The 21,031-nt window shown below is 38.7% G+C and overlaps 1 protein-coding gene across 1 annotated transcript in view; it reads left to right on the top strand.

Annotated features, from left to right (window-relative positions):
- Positions 1 to 21,031, top strand: part of LOC146611299 (arf-GAP with coiled-coil, ANK repeat and PH domain-containing protein 3-like) — a 71,135-nt gene that overhangs the window by 29,464 nt on the left and 20,640 nt on the right. The window contains exons 3-9 of the mRNA XM_085343771.1: positions 5,988 to 6,107; positions 6,795 to 6,848; positions 18,383 to 18,441; positions 18,696 to 18,879; positions 19,948 to 19,992; positions 20,082 to 20,177; positions 20,456 to 20,530. Coding sequence (XP_085199897.1) covers positions 5,988 to 6,107; positions 6,795 to 6,848; positions 18,383 to 18,441; positions 18,696 to 18,879; positions 19,948 to 19,992; positions 20,082 to 20,177; positions 20,456 to 20,530 — 633 coding nt within the window. The remainder of the gene's footprint in view (positions 1 to 5,987; positions 6,108 to 6,794; positions 6,849 to 18,382; positions 18,442 to 18,695; positions 18,880 to 19,947; positions 19,993 to 20,081; positions 20,178 to 20,455; positions 20,531 to 21,031) is intronic.

Below are 21,031 nucleotides of genomic sequence, written 5' to 3'. Positions count from 1 at the left end.
CAGTGTGGCAAGCTGTAAGATTGCTGATACTAAACGTTCACTTGCAACATTTTTTCAGCTAAATCGTCCAGTCTTAAAGATTGTGATTTTTTTTCCCTTAAAATTCAATCAAAAAGGTGATCTGAAACTCTTAAATTAGAAATCTCTATTGCAGATTTTTCTGAAAGACTTTGTAAAGACAGTTTCTTTTATTTATTTTTATATATATATATATATATATATATATATATATATATATATGATAGATTGCATTTATATAGCGCTTTTCGGGGCCCTCAAAGCACCTTGCAATTCCAATACTCATTCACACACTGGTGGAGGCAAGCTGCAGTTGTAGCCACAGCTGCCCTGGGGCAGACTGACAGAAGCGAGGCTGCCATATCGCGCCATCGGCCCCTCTGGCCATCACCAGTAGGCGGTAGGTGAAGCGTCTTCCCCAGGGACACAACGACCGAGACTGTCCGAGCCGGGGCTCGAACCGGCAACCTTCCGGTTACAAGACGAACTGCCAACTCTTTGAGCCACGATCGCCTTTAGCGCTTGTAATCAGACCCCTAAAATGATGCCAGTCATATATTTAGGAAGATTAAAAAAACAAGTTATTTTCTGTTTTTCTCTTTTTTTCTTACAAGGAGAATTTTTATACTTAAAAGTCAATATTTTGTTAATATTTATGTTAAAATCTGAACTATCAGAACTGCGTGTTCGGATAGTTTAAAAGTGAAGCAAAGCAATCTTTTACACTGCTGCCATCCACAGAGTTACACAGCCGTGCATGCACCTCTCTCCATGAGAGCATCTCAACTATATTTTTAGCAGAAATATCTCAGTTTGCACATTTGCAGAAGTATAAAATCATCTTTTTTTCCCCTTTAAAAAACCAAACTCTGTTGTAAATTAGAAACATTTGGAGAAGCCCACCTAGTGTGCCAAAGAAGCCTATCCCATGTTTTATGTTTTTAATTATTAATGAGGGAATCCTTGCAAACATACACTGACTGCAGCCCTGATTGGTAGAAATACTGCAGAACTAATGGCTGAAAAAGAGGAATTTTGGTCTCTTTCCCCATTTTGTCACACTATATTGAGTTGCGGCAGACCTTAGCCACGGCCTGCCTATTACACACAGGATTATATCACTGTGTAGTGCCTAATCCCTTAGTGCTAACATTGCTAGCATAATGGACGGGGTATTGTTGCTCGGCCCAGTTGAAGAGTTCAGCTCAGGTTTGCTGAAACGTGACGTGGCAGCAGTGCAAGATGGGGATTACAGAAAACATCAGACTGCATGGCTTTCAGAGCGTGCAGTTTCCCTGTAATAAGGCATCCAGATGTTCCAGCTGTAATGCTCCTGTCACAGGTCCATCTGGTGCTGTTCTCAACCTAACCCTGACCCTGACTCTGACTTGCATGTGTCAGAAAGAGCCAGCGCTAATCAGGCTGTTCTTTTACTGCCATCATTGTTGGGAACCTCCATTGTTAGTTCATATACCAGACCACAGGCATTCCTGTCATTTTTAATATTCATCTACCAGGGTCTTCACAAAGATGCATTTAACCATCAACATACTCTAAAGAGGCTTACATGAAATTTGATCATCAGTTGTATAAGACTGCATAGTAAAATGGTAAATAATAAATTGCATAAAAAGCTAACTTCTTACGTGAATCTAAATATTTACATAAATATTAGCTGATAAGATTTGGGTAATATAGGTAGAAAAAGGTTTGTTTAACATTTAAACATATTTTCTGCATATTCCAGCATATAAAATAAAATATGTTTTTGTACTTACACTCACAGATGCTAATGTTTTGTCACTTTTTACAGAATCAAACTCAAAGTAATGTCAGTACTTCCAAGCATTAAACGCTGCATGGTCATACTCTCTCCCACGCTCCATATTATCCATGTTGATCTGCACACGTCTGTTGCTGCCACGGACGTCACGCGCTCGTACGTCATTGTCATGAGACACTCTCACAAACAAAATCGCGGTTTAGTAACACAGTAACGCAGCGTGCTAACAGGAAAGTTACAGTAATCGGATTACTTTTTTGCAATAGTAATCCCTTACTTTACTTGTTACTTGAAAAAACCGGTCCGTGAGTCCTTTCGTACCGAAAGTTGAGGCTTGGGTGTGAAATTTATAGTTTTCAGGGTTTTCAATCGTTAACTCGGTTTCCCTGGCTCTTTTTCCGTGTTGTCGTTGTGTGTCTTATTTTGAAATAAATATTTACGCGTTACCATACCATAGCTACCAGAGAGTATTAACTCATTCACTGCCAGCCATTTTCAAATGGCTGGCAGTGAAACACAACAAGACTTGCACCACATTTTTGTCTCACTGCGCAATCCCTTACGTGCGCAAACCCTGCACCTCCTTGCAGGTCTACTTTTACTGCTGGTGGGCTTCAGTTCAACTTACGTTGACTGCCATTGACGTCTATAGACGTCAATGGCAGTCAACGTAAGTTTTTCAATTGACGTCTATAGACGTCAATGGCAGTGAATGAGTTAAGGGGCAGAGAGGAGGATGTTACTCTCAGTGTTTTTGGCCCATTTCAGGAGGATGCTGCTAAAAAAAGTTACACAATTACACAGTGAATTTGCATTTATTATTATATTTACAAAATACCACAGCTTTTGTCTTGGTCATATCATTTTATTTTGTTGTATTTATCCGCGACACCTGAAAGGCCGGTCCGTGAAAATATCGTCTGACATTAAACTGGTCCGTGGCGCAAAAAAGGTTGGGGACCGCTGCACAAGAGGACAGAAAAGTGTGTAATTCCTTACTGATTGAGAAGTGAGTACTGGACATTGCTGGCAGTCACTGGGTCAGATTAGTTGCAAAGAAGTATACGGTGCTGCATGGAAAACCTTGGGATTGTTGAGGTCACCTGTAGTTTACATTGCAGACCTGCCTTGAAACCCTACAACTCTGCAACCAGCTTGTTTTGAATGGTTGGCTTGCAGGACTAAGGCACAGCTTTTGCTTTGATGGTGACCAATATCTGTTTGTGGTTTGTGTTATAGTTTTTACTCCTGTTCTGTGAGTTGATGGCAAATTACGGGTGACTGCAGCAAATCAATCTCAAGGAGATTTTTGATGTGGCACTGTCTTTGTGAACAGTTACACCTAGCCAGCAACCACTCACTAGCTTATTGGAGACTACACAATGACTGGTTTCTAGGCCTGTGTGGGACTCATAGACCGCATGAAAGATGGACTCAGCTACCGCCTCCCATTGGTTTGTGATGAGGTGTTCACCTGTTTCTGCTGCACTAAGGGGTGGAGCTGACTGTGAAACTGAACAAAATCCTCCTTTCTGACTCCATCATAATCAGAATTTGCAAAATAGACTTCAGTATGATTTGAAAGTAGTGATTATGCACCTAGAGTCATCAGGAAAGCATTTAAAGAGGGCACAGAGTAAGAGAGCTGATGGCTCTGAAGTTATCCCCTTCTGGCTTTTAAAGACCTTTGGGAGATGCAAGTTTAAGGGACTTTTAGTCCCCCCTTCTTTTTTTTAAGACCAGGAAGCAATTTTATACTTTTGTTCAGTCTATCTCTACACAAATCTCTTTGCAAATCTATGGGGAGTGCTGCAGACTGGCTGTCTGGTGAGCTTTAGCAAGCTTTTTGTTAATATTATTAATAGCAGGATAGGTAAAGCCTTGTTTTCAGTCATAATGCTAGGCTAATGGTGAGTTTGCTTATAAACCAAAGAAAAGGCCACATCAGATTCATGTCTGGTTAGCAGCTGGGAGGAAATGAGTCTTGCTGGAGAAGACGGGTGCTGAAAAGCAGAAAACCTGGCATTAGAACACAGAGTGAAAAATAAGAAGAGATTAATTTTCCTCTCATGAAACCAGAAGCTAAACAAAGCAGCCGTTATAGCAGACAGAAAAAACCTGCTGACAGAGAAAATGTTCTTGGAAATGCACAAAAACATTCATGCTGAGTTGCCGGTGTCTGCTGTCCATTATCCAGTCCTGGATAACATTGGCTCTTTTACATGCGTGCAGGGTGGCTAGCTGATGTCAGGGGCTGACATACGGAGCCCACCTGCACACACTGCCATATGTGAACACAGGTGATGGATAGACAGCACACATGCAGCTGGATGACTCCATTCCCGTCTGGGGCTCAGGTGCGATGACGAGCTGAAAACGCAGAGAAACAAAAGCTTGAGTGTTGTGACTCGAGCATGTGATGTTGAGTTATAAAAACCGCTGGCCTTAAGCGTGGATCGTACCTCAGTGATGGGTCACACGGAGCCTCATGTTAAGCAGACTTCTATTTACCACATAGGTGTTGACACATGGGAGAAAGTGCGATCTTTATTTACATTCAAGAGACATGCATGGACATGCAGTATAATTTTAACACCCGCAATCCAGTCTTTGGACTGTGGGAGGATCACCTGGAGGAAACCCACACAGGCAAACTCAATAGATGGCCCCAGCTGACCTGCAGGTTGGGCCAGGAATGTTTCTGTATTGCAACAGCGTTAACCGCTCAAACACGATGCCGCTGCCATGATTTTATTTTAACGTTGTAATTTCGATATGCTCTTTAGATGTCAACTGGCTTTCTACTAACCCTGCTCAAACTCATCAACACTCTTCTTCATGGATACCTGGAGGCAGGTCTTCATTGCAACACCTTCATATGCAAAACTGTCATTCGATGTTGTGCAATTGGGAAACACCATATGAAAACCAGGCCAAGATTTCAATCCAGAATTTTCTTTTTTTTTATTCAACTAAAATTTTAAAACTTAAATTAACATAACCAAAAGCAAATTCATATAAAATAAACAAACAGTATCCCTTCTTTGAATTATTATAGGTTAGCAATAAAGCAAATAGATAAAAAGACACTTGTACATATATTTGTAAATGATAAAACCTGAGATTAAATGCTTCGCTAGGTTTACAAGAAACTGAAAGATGGACCAGAAAAGGCTAATTTTGCTTGCTGGCTGGCCAGGTCGCATCCCCATTCATGTGCAACTGCATGAGCAGGGATTTTCTCATCACATCTGAGGTTTGCTAGACGAGCATTTAAGGGAAAATAGCATGTTTTTATTTGCAGTTTATCCATCATAAGTTGTTTAATAAACTTTACTTTTTTAGATCTGAGTTATACTGCAGAGAGTCAAGTTACAATAATAGATACTGGAACTATTATAGGATATTTATAGGAAAACAGCCCTCTCCTGTGATCTCTGTAAATCTCTGTTTATAGGCCTATTTGCTAATTTCAGTCAACATTTGAGAGGAGAAGTATCCAAGATATAGTCTTTGGCTAACGAGTTGTGATTGATAAGTTGCTGTCACACCATCGCTTTTAAAACCCTTAGATCAGGGGTCTCGAACTCCAGGCCTCGAGGGCCGGTGTCCTGCAGGTTTTTAGATGTGTCCTTGATCCAACACAGCTGATTTAAATGGCTAAATTACCTCCTCAACATGTCTTGAAGTTCTTCAGAGGCCTGGTAATGACCTAATCATTTGATTCAGGTGTGTTGACCCAGGGTGAGATCTAAAATCTGCAGGACACCGGCCCTCGAGGCCTGGAGTTCAAGACCCCTGCCTTAGATGGTGCAAGTGAACACGCGGATGTGGTTGCAACACCTGTGACTGAAGTTAGTTATACCTCAGACTCTAGTGTCCAGATGGATAATATCAAAAATTCAACCTTGATTTTTGTGCCAGGCTGTAAACATCTTTCTTTTAATTTATTTTATTTTTGACCATTCAAGACTTGCTCAGAGCGGTTAAAATGACCTCTCCTTCTTAAATGAATCCAGTTTTTTTTTTTTTTAGGCCTTGGCCTTATACAGATTCTTTTCTTTCTGATATACAAGGCCTGCCCATCGTCATCTCCTTAAGCTGAACTACAGCCCTGCTAATACGATGCGTGTGTTGAAAGCTTCAACATCTTTCATTTAACCCCTCGTCTGTCTTCTGTCCACAGCTGGTGAAGCTATGCAGTGGAATGATCGAAGCAGGAAAGGCCTATGTCAGCGCCAACAAGCTCTTTGTCAACGGCATCCGGGATCTGTCTCAGCAGTGCAAGAAGGACGTAATGATCTCGGTGAGATTCTGAAACAAAGCCTCGGTTTTATCCATCACAGACTTTAATCTGGTATTATTGGCCTCATTTGTCTTTTAGTCGATATGGTTGTGGAAGGTTTTAGCCTCAAAAATCAGCCAAAAAAAAAAATCAGCCTCTTTTAGCCTCAAAAAGCAGCTAATGTCCGAGGAGAAGCCTCGGACATTGTTTTTGTGTGAACAAACCTGATTACTAACAGATTAGTCAGCGAGGATCAAATCAGGCCTGGAAACTTACTTCTTGGCTCGACTCACGACTCCGGCGTCTTGAACTGTTTTCATTGCTACTGACATTAAGTACTATTAAAAGCCTTTTTGGCTTCAACTGTATGACTAATTGTGAGTTTCTTATTAAAGCCTTGTTCATATTTGTAGTTTCCATTGTAAACGAATAAAAATAAATGGCATGAATCAGTCCTGCAATTATAGCTCTTTTTCCTGTACATGGTACAGCTCAGTGACATTAACCAGCTTAGACTTACTTTTAGCTTTGTGGATCTTTTTATTTTCTTCCATGCAGAATTCATATAAATTATGGTTTTAGTTTCTGACAGATTTTATTTGCTTCTTTTATTCACAAAAATGAAACTATTGTGGCGTGAGACTATTATGAGAATTTTTCTGGATGTATTGTGCAGTTAAAGACTGGTTTTTGTTATTTTCTGTGCAGGAGTGCTTGGAAAAATGCGGGGAAAGCCTGCAAGAGATCATAAACTACCACATGGTAAGCCAGCCATGCACTCTATATACATTATACTGAGACAGAGTGGTATCATTCGAATTTTAACTGGCATTTAAGGCTACATTAGGGCCTTTTATTCCTTTTATTTTAACACTGATGGTCACTGAAACCATCTGTGGCTGCATTAATGTCAGTATATACAGCTCACACTGAAAGGCAGACACTGACAGTGTCTCCTTAGGTTGTTTTTATATGGAAATACTCACCAACGGGGCACCTTTTAATAAAGGTTGTGTTAATGGTTAGTGAATAATTAAATTATCCTTTACAGCTCATTTAAAGGCCATTTATAAAAACAAAATTACGGTTGCCAGGTTATTAAAATCTCCCATTGGCAGGTACTTTTCATTTCCTTTTAGTAAGCCTAATAAAGAAATCCTCCTGGGTTTCTCACTCACAAGTAAGCAATCAAATTTGTAGTTTAATTCAAGGTTTTAATGATCAAATAATGTTCAATGGTTTTAAATAGACAGATTTTTGTCCAGTTTTTCTGCAGACCCTCAGAAATACCACAGTATTTCAGTTATAATAATAATAATAATAATAATAATAATGGATTGGATTTATATAGCGCTTTTCAAGGCACCCAAAGCGCTTTACAATGCCACTATTCATTCACTCTCACATTCACACACTGGTGGAGGCAAGCTACGGTTGTAGCCACAGCTGCCCTGGGGCAGATTGACAGAAGCGAGGCTGCCATATCGCGCCATCGGCCCCTCTGGCCATCACCAGTAGGCGGTAGGGTAAAGTGTCTTGCCCAAGGACACAACGACCAGGACAGAGAGCCTGGGGATTGAACCGGCGACCTTCCGGTTAAACCACATCTAAAGATTTTGACGGTGTGTAAACACCCAGTAATGCTTTTTAAAAAGATGTTGAACTTGGCCAGACATCTAAATAACGTAAAGATTTGGTAAAAAGTGGAAGGTGAAAAAAAAAAAGTATTCTCAAGTCAGTGAAAAGGCACACGTAATGTCTAAATAACTCTTCCTCCTTAACTCCTGAGTTCCTCATGTTGCTCCGCTGTGTTTAACTGTTTTAGGCTTGTACAAATAAGTCATAATGTAATAAGAAATAAATAACTAAATTCTATTTATGTAGCACATCTAAACTTACAATGGAGACATTCACACTGCTTGCGTACAGCGGCGCAGTAACAAGCTGTCCTGCATTCAGACAGTACCAGAGGTCAACAGTTCTCGAAGTGAAGTCTTCAGCTTTGATCTAAAAACAAAAAAGTCACAGTTGATACAAGTTGATATATGAACTACAACTGTGGGGATTAAAGACAAAAAGTAGCAATAAACAAAACCTGCCACTTCATACTGTATTATTTAATGCACAAGGAAGCAGTGGGAGCTTGCTAACACTGTCTCAAGTGGTAGTAGACTGATTGGAAACAACCAAGAAACTAACTTGGAAACTCCTGTAGACAGTAGTATATAGTATTATAGTAGAGGCCCCAGAATAAATTTGTGTGGAACTCCATATGTCATAATGGCTGATGCAGAGAATGTTTGATTTCCAAAGAAGTCTTAATATTATTTATTCCACAATGCAAAAATTCTGAGTGGATACACTAGAAGAGACAATGCAGATGGGGTTAAAGGCTGATATTACAGGAATAAAACTGTATTAGGAATTGACAAGAAGGATATTTTCTATTAAATGGGACATATAAGCAGTGTTTGATATCCAAGGGAGACTTTTTGAGCATGGTTGCAAAATTCAGAGTTAAATATATTCATAATAAAAAAGAGAAGGGGAAGAGAGAAGAGAAAGAGAGGGAGAGGAGAAAGATGTGTCGTCGCAGATCAGCGACTCCCTCCTCTTCCTTCACTGCCGATCAGGAAGCAGAGAAGAAGGTCAGCATTACAAATGGAGGCTTAATGGACTGAGTAGGTTGAACAGCTGCTTGACAGAAGAAGCCTTGTATAGCCTATAAACCTGTATGTCAGTGTCTTACAGGCATGTGTGCATGTCTGTCACTATATCATTATTTTGTGTTCTGTTATAGGTATAGGTAGGGCTGTTCGATATAACGATATATATCGGATGACGATATAAAAACATCTATCGTTTCATTTTACGCTATCGTTTGTTTCGTGGTGTCGCAAAATAAACTGTTTACGGCAATATTTTTTCATCGTTTTGATGGTCCCTGTAGTGGCTATATTAATTTCTTAAAGTTCTCTCTTTCATCCATCCATCCATTCGCGTCCGCTTATCCTTTTCAGGGTCGCGGGGAGCGCTGGAGCCCATCCCAGCTGTCATAGGGCGAGAGGCGGGGTACACCCTGGACAGGTCGCCAGTCTGTCGCAGGGCCAACACACAGGGACAGACAACCATTCGCACTCACATTCACTCGCACATTCACACTTATGGGCAATTTGGATTAACCAATTAACCTATCCCCACTAAAAAGTCTCTCTTTCTCTTATATTTTATATAACGACACTACTGACGGACAAGCGCCTGTTTTTATGCGTTGTGGTTAGCAGCAACGACGGTAAAACCATCGCGTGTCCGCTTGTTTATGTTCCACATAAACCTTTCACAATAAAGCTCAAGATCCTGTTGAGACTTTTCAAAATAAACTGAATCACGTGAAAGAGCAGATTATTTACGGATGAGAAGTAAAAAAGAGCCGCCAGGTGCTAAAAAATAAACCTTAGACTCAAACGTTAGAACAGGCTTTTCCCCGCAGCACGCTGTGTAATAAATACTCACAAAGAAAACTGCGGCTGTTACAACTTATGTCTGAAAATGTGTAGTTTCATGCATCTGTTAAAACACTGGACTCCAGCTACATGACGCGCAGCTGGAAACACTTCCCGTAAGTCGAGCTGCCCGAGATTCACAGAATTTAAAGAAAATGTTACATTTTTGTGATTTATATCGTTATCTGGACGATAGAATTCTTATATTGGGATATGAGATTTTGGTCATATCGCACAGCCCTAGGTATAGGTACTCTAAAAAAAAAACCTTAGAAGCTGTTATAAATTTAGAAAGTTTTGAAATATTTTTGCTTTTGTAGACAGAAACTAAGAATGAGATAGTGGTGAAACTGAAATGAACTGAAGTGCAAGGAAGAGGATCATCTCCATTTCCTGGTAGTTCCTGGCAGAAACAGTGCAGTCGGTGTCAGAGGCTGAGATTGCAGAAACAAAACCTTAGCATTTCACAGCGAAGATAATTCTCCTGTTTATTAAAGGGGAACTATAAGGATTTTCCTTCTTGTCTTTTATAAATGAGGGTTTTTACAAGTTTAAACCAGGCCTTTGGATGGGTGACTTTGCATGTAAATGCAGTTTTTCGTGAATGCAGTTCTGGTCATTTCCCTTTGGTCGAAAGCCAACATTTTTCATATGCCAGAAAAACGTTGCACTTTAGAGATGCCCACAGTTTCAAATAATACAGTCAGGATATGTTCAGGTAACGCCTGTGAGTCAGTGATCAACAGCTTTCTTCTGTGGTCATCTGAGAGTCCCAACCTTTATCTCCATCCACCAGCAGTTAAAATCTTCTTTTGGCAGGAGGCAGTATAACAAAAAGAAGGAAATTTTTAAACTGTAAATCATGCAAATCTCCTCTAGTAGAGTCCGAGAATATGAAGGTGGAATTGTTAATTGTGCTTAAAGTCCACTTTAAGCTCAATTAACTCTCTTTTAACAACCTCAATCCCCACAGCGGCCGTTAACCTCCTGCTGCTTGATCCTCATGACCTTCTCAACAAATACAAACACTGGAGTGTAAGCTCAGCCACACTTTTCACACCTGTGGGAAACGAAAAAAGTACACATAAGGAGGCAGAAGGAGAATCAAGATGAGCTTTGTCGGCCATCTAAAAGAAAGGGGCTCATTTCTAAATTTAATTTACGCAAGAATAAGTTTTGTAATGTGTAATCTTTCTAATGAGATACTTGAATATGAGTTTGTAGAATTGGTGGGAAAGCAACAACAGTTTAGGTAAAGAAAGCGCTCTAGTTTCCAGTTATAGTTCAAGCAGTATTGATGAATTACCACCAAAGAGGCTCTGGGGCCGTGCTGATAAAACGATTATTGTGCCACAGTCTGTTTTTCAATAAATCTCCCGTTTTGCCTTTCAGCACATCCTGTTCTTTTGCTTCTCCATAAAAGTCCAAATTCACTCCCCACCAGACTGTGGCAGATTTAATTAACTTCATATTTATTTATTTCATTTGCTCATTTGAAGTATAATTAAAGTTCAGGAAAATCCCCAAAAATTAAGATTAAGTTTTTTGTTTGTTTGGTTGTTAAGTATAATGAATAGACTACTTTTAGTCTACTTTTAATAATTGTGTTAAATAATCGTGAGCAGCTAGTAGTTATAGCTTGCTTATAAAAACCCAGATATAATGCATCATTTCAGCACTGTTTGATCTCAATACACTAATTGATGTTGGTTTTTAAAAATCCTGCAGAAACCCTGTGATAGAAGGGAATCCTCTGAGATATGAGAATGATGTGTAGGAACATTTATTTTTAATTTATTTAGTATTTTTGTGTTTTATTCAGAAACGACACTGTGTGTGATTTTTACTGCGTGGCGCTCATGTAGTCAAGGGACTCCAGCAGAGCGTCAATGAATAAGAAATGATGACCGTTATATCTGGCATGGTACAAATGTGGCCACGGAGTGCCAGCCGCCCTTGTCACAGGCATACTCGGATGCCTTTAAAATCCAGAAAGGAAATACAAAACGGCGTCTGAGCACATACACGGGACAAGTTTAAAAGAGTCTTGGCCCTGCTTCCTTCCATTTCCTGATAGCTTGGCTTTATTGCCAGTCCAGTACCACACAACAGAACAAACAGGCTCTGTTTGTGTGAATGTCACCAGCAGGCCAAGTATAGCTCCAATCCTGAGAGTCTTTTTCCCCTCAAAGTTTTCACAACAGATTTTTCTTTCTCACAGGCGGCAGCATCAACATAATTGGGCCATAAAGCTCCATTTGAATACTCGATAAATTATTGACACGTGTTTGACTCTCTGAACATACATTAGGCATGAGGGGGAGGGCTGACACAGGGAGAATATGATGTGAGTGAATCTTTGTGCACTGGAAAGAGGTCATAATGCAAAAACGGATGGGATTTGCGGTCCGGAGAAAATATGTTTAGGGTTTCGTGCAAAAAGAAAAAAAAAAATCAACCAGCTTGCTATAATACAATTTGAATTAGCCTATTTTTTATCAACCGGTGTTTCTAGATACACCACTACATGGAAATCAAGTTAAATAGCAGTAAGGCTCATTGTAGTCATTTGTTTTAAGATTCCTTAGAGATTTCTGCCTCTAATTTTTGTGAGTAGTTTTAATTTCCTTTTTGGCCGTTGCAGACCAGATTATTCTAGATAAGGCTGCAGAACTAGATCTATGCTTCAATTTCTTAAGATCAGTTTTTACAGCTGTTTATTTATCAGCCATGCTATGCAGCAACAGTCTTCTTGAACAAATATACTTTCTTTGTTTTTTCAGTGATGTGTTTCATCCATCCCATGGATCCATCTCATGTTTTTAAAGGCACACAAACATAAAAAATTGAAACAGTCTTAATGTCTTCACCTGTTAAAGAAAGAAAATGGTGTCACCAGCATATTTAAAGTGGATTAATTAACAAGGGATATATAATTTAAAGGCTACTTCACGTAGCGTAGTTACTGGACGATGTTGGCACGAGTTAAAATCAGTCACTAAGAGGGTGCTGCATCAAAAACCTCTTTGTGTTTGCTTTGGTTGCTAGCAGATGCTGTGGTCACCTTGCAGTTTTTTCCAATGAAAATCGCCGATTTCTCTGCAGAACTTCCACACTTACTCCCTCAGCTGTGGTGAAAGTTAACGGTTGAGACACAAGCCACAAGCTAAAAACTCATCTTTTTAAACTTGCTTTTGGTTGATTTTTATTTTTAGGTTTTAGCTTCTGTGAAGCACTTTGTGATTTTTATCTTGAAAGGTGCTATATAACTAAAGTTTTACTTACTTTACTTACTTACAAGCCAGAAATGGATAACATTCACCTTCAAAATAAAAGCTGTGCCAACCAGCACATTTTAAATCTATACATGACCAGTTTGTGGAAAGTGTTTGTGGACAAGTCTGCATCTTCCATGTAAACCTTTGACAACCATAGTAACCTCTTAGTGACAAAAGTAATTAGATAAAGGGGTCACTGACTGGTCTCTAGGCCTGTTTCACTGGTGCCTTAGCTTAGCTGTTTTTCCTTGTTTCCAGAGTTTTGAATGAAGGAACCAGCTGCTGTTTGTAGCTTTAAATTATGTGAAAAAACTCTAAACAGTATAAAAAATGGGTGTAGCGTGTTGATCTGGAAAGTGCCATAAATGTGCATCCTCTTTAAAGGTCAGCAGGGGGCGATGTATGTGATTGCAAAAAAACTTACTTTTGTAAAGAAGATTCTGAATTTTATACTTCAGAATTTGAAATGAATTAAATCCAAAACATTAAAACACAACAAAAAGAAAAAGTGAAGTTCAAAGACACTGATGTGGATTAATATAATTTTTAGAGTAATTTACTGGGTAATATTCACTTGCCAAATATCTAATACATGCTGTCAGACATGCATCACAAAATGCTTTTCCGTTGTCTTTAGATAATAACTCATAAAACCTGTTTGATTGCTCCCTGACCATCCCTTTTTTTTTTCTTTTTTTTTTTACAAATGACCCTTCCCAAATGTTTTTTTTCACAAGCAACAGTGTCCTTTTGTTCAGTCCAAATTTTCATTGTCAGAATGTCTTGATGCTTACTCAATCCTCCAGGTAAGTAAATGCCAAAAGGTTGATTCTGTTCATCTGGACGTAGTCCCACTGAAAACGATACGTCCAGATGAACAGAATCAACCTTTTGGAGTTTTATTATCAGAGTTTGAGATTCTTTCCAAAACAAAAGGATTAGTTTGGCACAAGTCACTAGACCCACCATCAGTGCTCTCTTTATAAATGCATTCAAGGAGATAGATCATTGGTGCCCTGGACAAATCACACTTCAACCATTGGCATATACAATCCAAATAATTTCCAAAAAGGAAAAACATTCCCATAGTGCATACAAATAAGTGCTTCTTTTTGTCCTGCATTTCCAGCCTAAAACATCTTTAATTAAATCCATTTTTATGTAATCTGGTTGTATAGAAGTATGTGGGACAACAGCCTTTGGCTCCCAGCTCGGAGTTTATGGGCTCAAATGCTGCATTTTGGTTTTGTAATTTCTGCTGACCGTAAGAAAGGAGGATTAACTGTAGTATTCTCAGTCACAAGTCGTTACCCAACGCACTTGCAGTTTCACAGTCAAATCCAAACCTAGAGACACGAAGCATGCATGGTTTCCTGGATAAAGTCTAAAAACAACAGTGTGTTTTTACCCACTCCGATTTGACAAAGGTGTTCTTGTGCACAGAGTGGGCTTGAGATAATTGCTTGACTGACTAAATCACATCATTCTGTCTGAACATGCTGGTGGAATCAGCGAAGGGATTTAAAAAAGTGATAGTCAGTACAGTAGTCTTTTGTAATGGTGTCTTCAACCATTTCATTCCTTAGCTCTGATGTCAGCATGCTGAAGGTGTGCCAGATACTCTTGGACTTACTTATGTTTGACATTAACTCTACAGTTTGTGCTTATCTGTCAAATATGGAAATGAAATGTCTGTTGCTCTCAACATTTAACTGCTAAGAAGATTTCAAGTCAAAACAAAGTGGCACTCTGTCATAATTAACATGGCTGGTCTGTCAGGTGGGATGCCATTAAGCAACGATAGATAGACAATAGAATCATACAGTTTTTGTTGTTACAATAAAAAATACAGTAAAAACAAACATTGTTAAAAGTTCCACAGATCTATACTGAAGGCTTTATCCTGTGAGTGAGTAAAAATGTCATATATAACAGTCATCCATCCATCTATTCATTCTCTTATGCTTATCCAATTCAGGGCCGTGTGCGGGCTGGGGCCTATCTCAGCTGCCATAGGGCAAGAGGTGGATACACCCAGGACAGGGCACCAGCCTGTTTCAGGGCTAACAGTAATAGAATAATATAACAGTAATAAAATAAGATTTGAAAAAATTAACAAAATTGAATATATGACTAAGATTATGAAAAAAGAGAATTCAGTATTCTGTTGAACACTAAACTTATGAGAAATGTAGGATAAAAATACTTTTTAAAAGTTGTAATTCTGTCTTTTGTATCCCAGCTTTGTTAATACAGTTATGATGGCAATTAGATGTTGTACAGTTAGTATATTAACTACATGCTAATGTATAGCAGGCCAATATTTGATGTTTAAAAGATAAAGCATCCGTATACTTGTATTAAAAATCTACACTTTCCAAGTATTTTCTTAGTCTAGATCGAAAAAAATGTAAATTAAATAAAACATAATATTTATGTAAATTGAACTAGTTTGCAAGCCAGTGTCTGTTACCTACCACCAGCTGTTAGCTGGTTTGTCACAGTGCTTCTGATCTTTAGTAGCTTTTTCTGCCCCTCCAAATTACCTAATGCTTACTATAGTTTAAGGCCACAAACAGTGTTTCTGTGGAGCCATGTGAGACAATCAAAACAGAAATATCTTATCTCTGACTACATAAAAACCAAAAATGGGAACATGGAAAAAACACATTTTCTGTATTTATTAGTCTGAAGCTCCACACTGTGACTTTAGGTTCAAACTAAAGTTGAAGTGACGGAAAACTGGGTCCGTTTTTTAAGTGTGACAGGTAGGAATCAACCTCTGAAGTCCAGTCTGACAATTTCCATCATTTTTCATAAATCATAACCAGTCCCCAGACCCCCATATTACATTACATTTGCATTATGCAGTGACAACCTGATGCATGTTGGTCCGGTGAAACAAGGGTGTCAGCTTGCCACAAAAATAGCTCCGGAATGCAACAGGCTGCACTTCCCCCCAAGCCAGGAAGTTTCACAGCAGTTCTCCTGCCGCACACAAACATCACAGAGGTGTGCTGGGTGAGCCCACAACTTTTAAAGACTGCGGTTTGCTCTAAACCGCAGTCCACCTCAGTTCTGTTTGCTCGACGCTTAAACTAATCCAACCCTGGAGAGTTTATGACCGCCATGCACCACTGCACTGCTGATTTTCGTGTTTTAGGCATCACGTGTTTGAGAAAGCTCCTGATGGCCCAAACTTCCAGCTACCACTTTCACTTTTCTGAGAGCTTGTTAAAATACATTCAGGGAAACAGGCAGACCACATATGCACTATCAGACCTGTTTACTGCCAAACAGGGTGCCATTTTAAACATTTTACTTTCCAAGAAGCAGGAAAGGTTACTCAGCTAGCCTCACTAGCATTACAGCAAAGTGCCGAATGGGTGGGCTGCTACCATCAAAACAAACACGTTTCTTTGAGGCATCAAGAGAATCCATTTAAAAGTACCTCTTCCATTTGACCCACAGTTAAGTTTGTAGAATCTTTCTGACATTTTTTTTTTTAATTTTTAGATTAAACTTGTTAATTTACAACAAAATGGGCAAATTTGTGACAAAAAACAGCAAATTCATGAGATAACTCGTGTTTTTTTTATCAGATTAAAATGACATATTTAGGAGGGGAAAAAATGTTGCAAGAAAAAAATGGCAAATTTTGGCTGTGGCAATTGTACAATTATCAATGAAAATCCTGCAAAATTTTTAAAACAGAAAATGTAATTTAAGAGAAAAAGCTGGAACTATGGGACCATTTTTGGTGTATTGGCCACAGATAAAAAAAACCAACAACAAAAAACTGTGTTTTTGCACAACCACCAACACAATGTCTTCTTTTTTTTCCATCACTGACCCTAATAGTCTGTCATATACCCTCTATACACAGCTTACAGCAACAACAATAGCAGAGTGTCTTTCCCATCATCCGCGCCTATAATCCCTGAGTTAAAACACTCATAAGCCTATTTATACAGCCTGGCAAACTCAAATCTTCTAATCCATACCAAAACGCATGTATCCAATTATTCTAGCGGGATGAGGGTGAAACCCTTTAAGCAGTCTAACTGCTCGGTTGTGGTAAGGACACGTGGGCCTTGGCAGTTTGACTGGTTTGTACCCTGTGCTGAATGCAGACTGCAGTGTTGTGTTGTACCAGAATCCTCCTCTCCTCCCTCTTGCTTACTTCCTCACTCCCTCCCTCTCTGCCCGAGTGACCTATTTAGCAGCAGCAGCTCTTGCACACTGACTGTACTCTCTGAGCATGAAAGGGAAGAGGAGGGATCTCGAATGTAAAACGCCAAACTGAAGGCAGCATGTTATTGTGTTGGAGCAGGGGTGTTTGAGTCACAGCATCATTGCCTCTCCACTCATTCAAACAGGCATTAATGTCTGATTTCCATAATTTACGAGCATCTTTTGAAAACAGCTGGGCTTTGTCGCCCTCTGCTGGTTACTTTGAAAGTCATATCACAATAGGAACATTGTTGCTTTCTTCCAAAAGACTTGGAATAAGAAATGCTACATTACATTTCATCCTGAATTTGAACTAAGTTCATACATCACGCAATACAATAAATATACATTTGCTGCACTAATTTGATTGGGCATCAACATATGGTATTTTCAATATGTACTTATTTATTTACAGTTATTCTAATATTAGTCTGCTGACTGGTTTGTCGAAAGCTTTTTACTTTGTGGACCACATAAACAATAGCATTCACATTTTATAAATGATGCATTTACAAAAATGATGATGAGCAATGAGATGTTTTCCACACTAAGCCAGCCCGATGAAAGAAATGTTAGAGTAGGAAATAAAAAGCAATAATGATAAAATGTAAATCACTAAAAGTACTTCTCTTGTTTAATTGAATAGTCTGTTTTAAGAGTTTATCTATTATATACATTGCTCTCATAAACTTATCCTTATTTGATTTGTTTTATAAATTTTGGCAGTTTTTTTCTGATATATTAAATTTCTTTGACTGTAATTCGCCAAAGAATTTCCTGTAAAATTGAAATACAGTTTTCTTGTAAATTTGCAAATATTTCATTAGTAAATTTTGACCTTTTTTTTTCTCTAAAAAATTTTTTTTCTTGTAAATTTCCTCCTGTTTTCTTCTTGCAAATTAGCCAGGATTTTTTTCTGTAATATTTCCAGAGTTGTTCCCTTGTATAATTGTCAATATTTTTGCTTTTTATTAGTTTATATATATGTATATTAATTACATTGGGGTAGTATGGCTGGTCATGGGTGATATCATTGTTGTAAAATTGAATATGAGATAACTGCGAAAAAGCCAGAATGTATACCCTCCCTTTGGCAGGCTGGTTCTGGTCCTCTTGTCTAAAGTGTCTGGTTAAATTTACTGGTCACAGCTTCCATGACCAAAATGAAATCCCGTGATAATAACTTTATGGTGACATAAGCCAAAGAATAAATAATAATGAACTAGCAATGTCTAAAAGTATTATAAATTTCATCTAATGTCTTATTTGTGACCTGTTTCAGATCCTGTTTGATCAAGCCCAGCGGTCTGTAAAGCAACAGCTGCACAATTTTGTGAAAGAGTAAGTAAACCTACAATTTGCTGAAGTATCCCTGTAGATATTTAGATGTATAAAATATTCAATACAGGTGGGAAAAGGATTACTCCACAACCTTTAAAAGGCCTACATGTCCTTGTTACCCCCAAAAACCTTTCTTAAGTGTTTAAATATAGAACAGGCTACAACATTTTGCAGCCCAGACACGTTTTTTCAGACGTAACGTTAACCTGCAACGCTAATGTCTCACTTGTATTTTGTTCTATTTTGTTTGTCAGGGATGTTCGAAAATTCAAGGAGACAAAAAAGCACTTTGACAGGGTGCGTGAGGACATGGAAATAGCACAGGTGAAGAACGCTCAGGCACCCAGGAACAAGCCTCACGAGGTCGAAGAAGCCACTAGCGCGCTGAGCATCACCCGCAAGTGCTACCGACACCTCGCTCTGGACTACGTGCTACAGGTCAGAAAAACACTGTAAAAAGAAAAAAGACAACATATAAGATGTACTAAATACTCTCACTGGACTAAGATCTAAGAATGTACCGAGTAACAAATCATGAAAACTACACCCAGGCACTGATTTTGAGCATCATTTTCAGTTTCAGTTACCCAAAAAGAGTAAAGTTTTAAGAAGCAGTGTAATCCCTTCAGACTCATTTGCACCCCCACGAGACAGCCTCTTGTTGCCATTACAATTAGACCATGATGTAGCCTGTCAGCCTGCAGCGACGTCTGCCAGAGCCCTTCTGCTTGAGTGGTGCATGCTTTGCTCTGGTCGCATTTAGCATGGGCTCATTTTGCCCACACGTTTACCAGGACTGCCCGCGGGAACAAAAGGAGACTGATTCAGAGCGATCGCCGTGATGGCCGTGCCCTCTTTCCTTTCTTCAGTTTGTCTGCCGGCAGCTTTCTCTCACAGCTCTTAGACATCTTAATCTATTGAGTTTTAACTTTAAGTGTCTCGAGGTGGAAAAGGTTAAAGCTGCAGGGCGATGTGCTCTATATGGACGTAACCTCTTAAACGTAGCACAAAATATCACTTAGGTTTGCATCAGTTGGAACACAGAATGCAAAGGCTTTGCATTCTGTGTCCCAACTGATGCATAAGGGCTGTTTGTTACAGCAGTGAGAAGGAAACAAACCCATCATAGGGCCAGCTGATGTTTATTTTTGTTGGTCATGTTATAGATAGATAATAATGTCCACCAGAGGGCGTTAACTTAATAGTTTGTGTCAAATAATATTTAGTGTTAAGGGCTTCAACTAAAAGATAATGTTAACCCTGAGTGACTTAAAGGAGAGTGGTGTTATTTTTGACCATATTATACTTATACTAATACTAATAATGTTTTAATGCAGTCTATCTTCTGGGTTTTATTAATTTATATAAATTAGAATTTACATATGAAATCAGACATATTTGCAAATTCATGGTAAGAAATATTTTTATAATTCAAAATGTCAGTGGGTGGGGTGAATGACCACTCCCTTGTTAATTATAAACACTTCATTTTTGTTTTTTCTGCAGATCAATGTACTTCAGGCGAAGAAGAAATTTGAGATCCTAGATGCTGTAAGCCGATATTTTATTCTTTTAATATAGTCAAAAAAAGCATGAAGGATCTGTGCACTTCTTAAAGTTAATTTTCATTTCCTACACAGATGCTGTCATTTATGAATGCCCAGTACTCGCTGTTCCAGCAGGGCTACAACCTGCTGGATGAGATCGACCCCTACATGAAGAAGTTGGCTGCAGAGGTGAGAGGTGTGATTGTTCTCACCACCACTCATTTCCTCAGGCACCCTGGTTTGATTGGTCCTCATTTTAACTATTGATACCAGCCTGTTACATAATTTCAATTTCCATTTAGTGACTCTCTCGGTTACCCGAAAAGGCTCAGTTATAGTCAGCTAATCTGAATCATCCCAGCTCTGACTGTATTTACAGGATTTACAGTATATTTTAGTTATTTAACAGCAGAATGAATACTGAAACAACTGATTTTTTTCTTCTTTTGTGTGAATTGACTTTTAAGTTGGATCAGCTGGTGATTGATTCAGCCATGGAGAAGAGGGAAATGGAGCACAAACATGCAACGATTCAGCAGAGGGTGAGTTCCTCTTTTTTTGTTTTCCCTCGATTGATTAAATAGAATGTGTACATAGTTAATAAACTAAGTTTGATTTTAAAAGAAAGTATGTCACAGGTCAAAGGTCTTGGATTGGAGTTTTCATTTAAAATTGTTTCTTCTGCTTTGTAATGTTGCCATCTGTGCTCATCACTGAGCCAACATAACAACACCATTTCTCTGGGGACGTTGTATCGTGTAATATCTCTCTTCAAAAAAAAAATGTTATGCTAGTTTATTTCTTCCCAGTTTATTACAGAAATTTGCACGTTTTTTCCCCCCTGGTAATTTTGTCTGTTTTCACACATAAATTAACCCTTTTTTTGTTATATAATTTCCTATTTCTTTCTTTTATATTTGCAAAATAGCCTTTTCTCACAAATTTGTTAGGTTTTTTTTCATATACATTGGCCATTTTTTTCATCCTGTCTCTGTAAATTAACCTTTGTCCTAGCAATTGTATCACTCGTTCTTTTGTAAATT

Source organism: Diplotaxodon limnothrissa, linkage group LG20 (genome assembly GCF_057381915.1).
Source record: "Diplotaxodon limnothrissa isolate DT_005_m linkage group LG20, D_limnothrissa_male_GT1.1, whole genome shotgun sequence".
NCBI classification, from domain to species: Eukaryota; Metazoa; Chordata; class Actinopteri; order Cichliformes; family Cichlidae; genus Diplotaxodon; species Diplotaxodon limnothrissa.
Note: the sequence above shows the minus strand (reverse complement) of the source record. Positions and strands in the feature narration are given on the sequence as shown.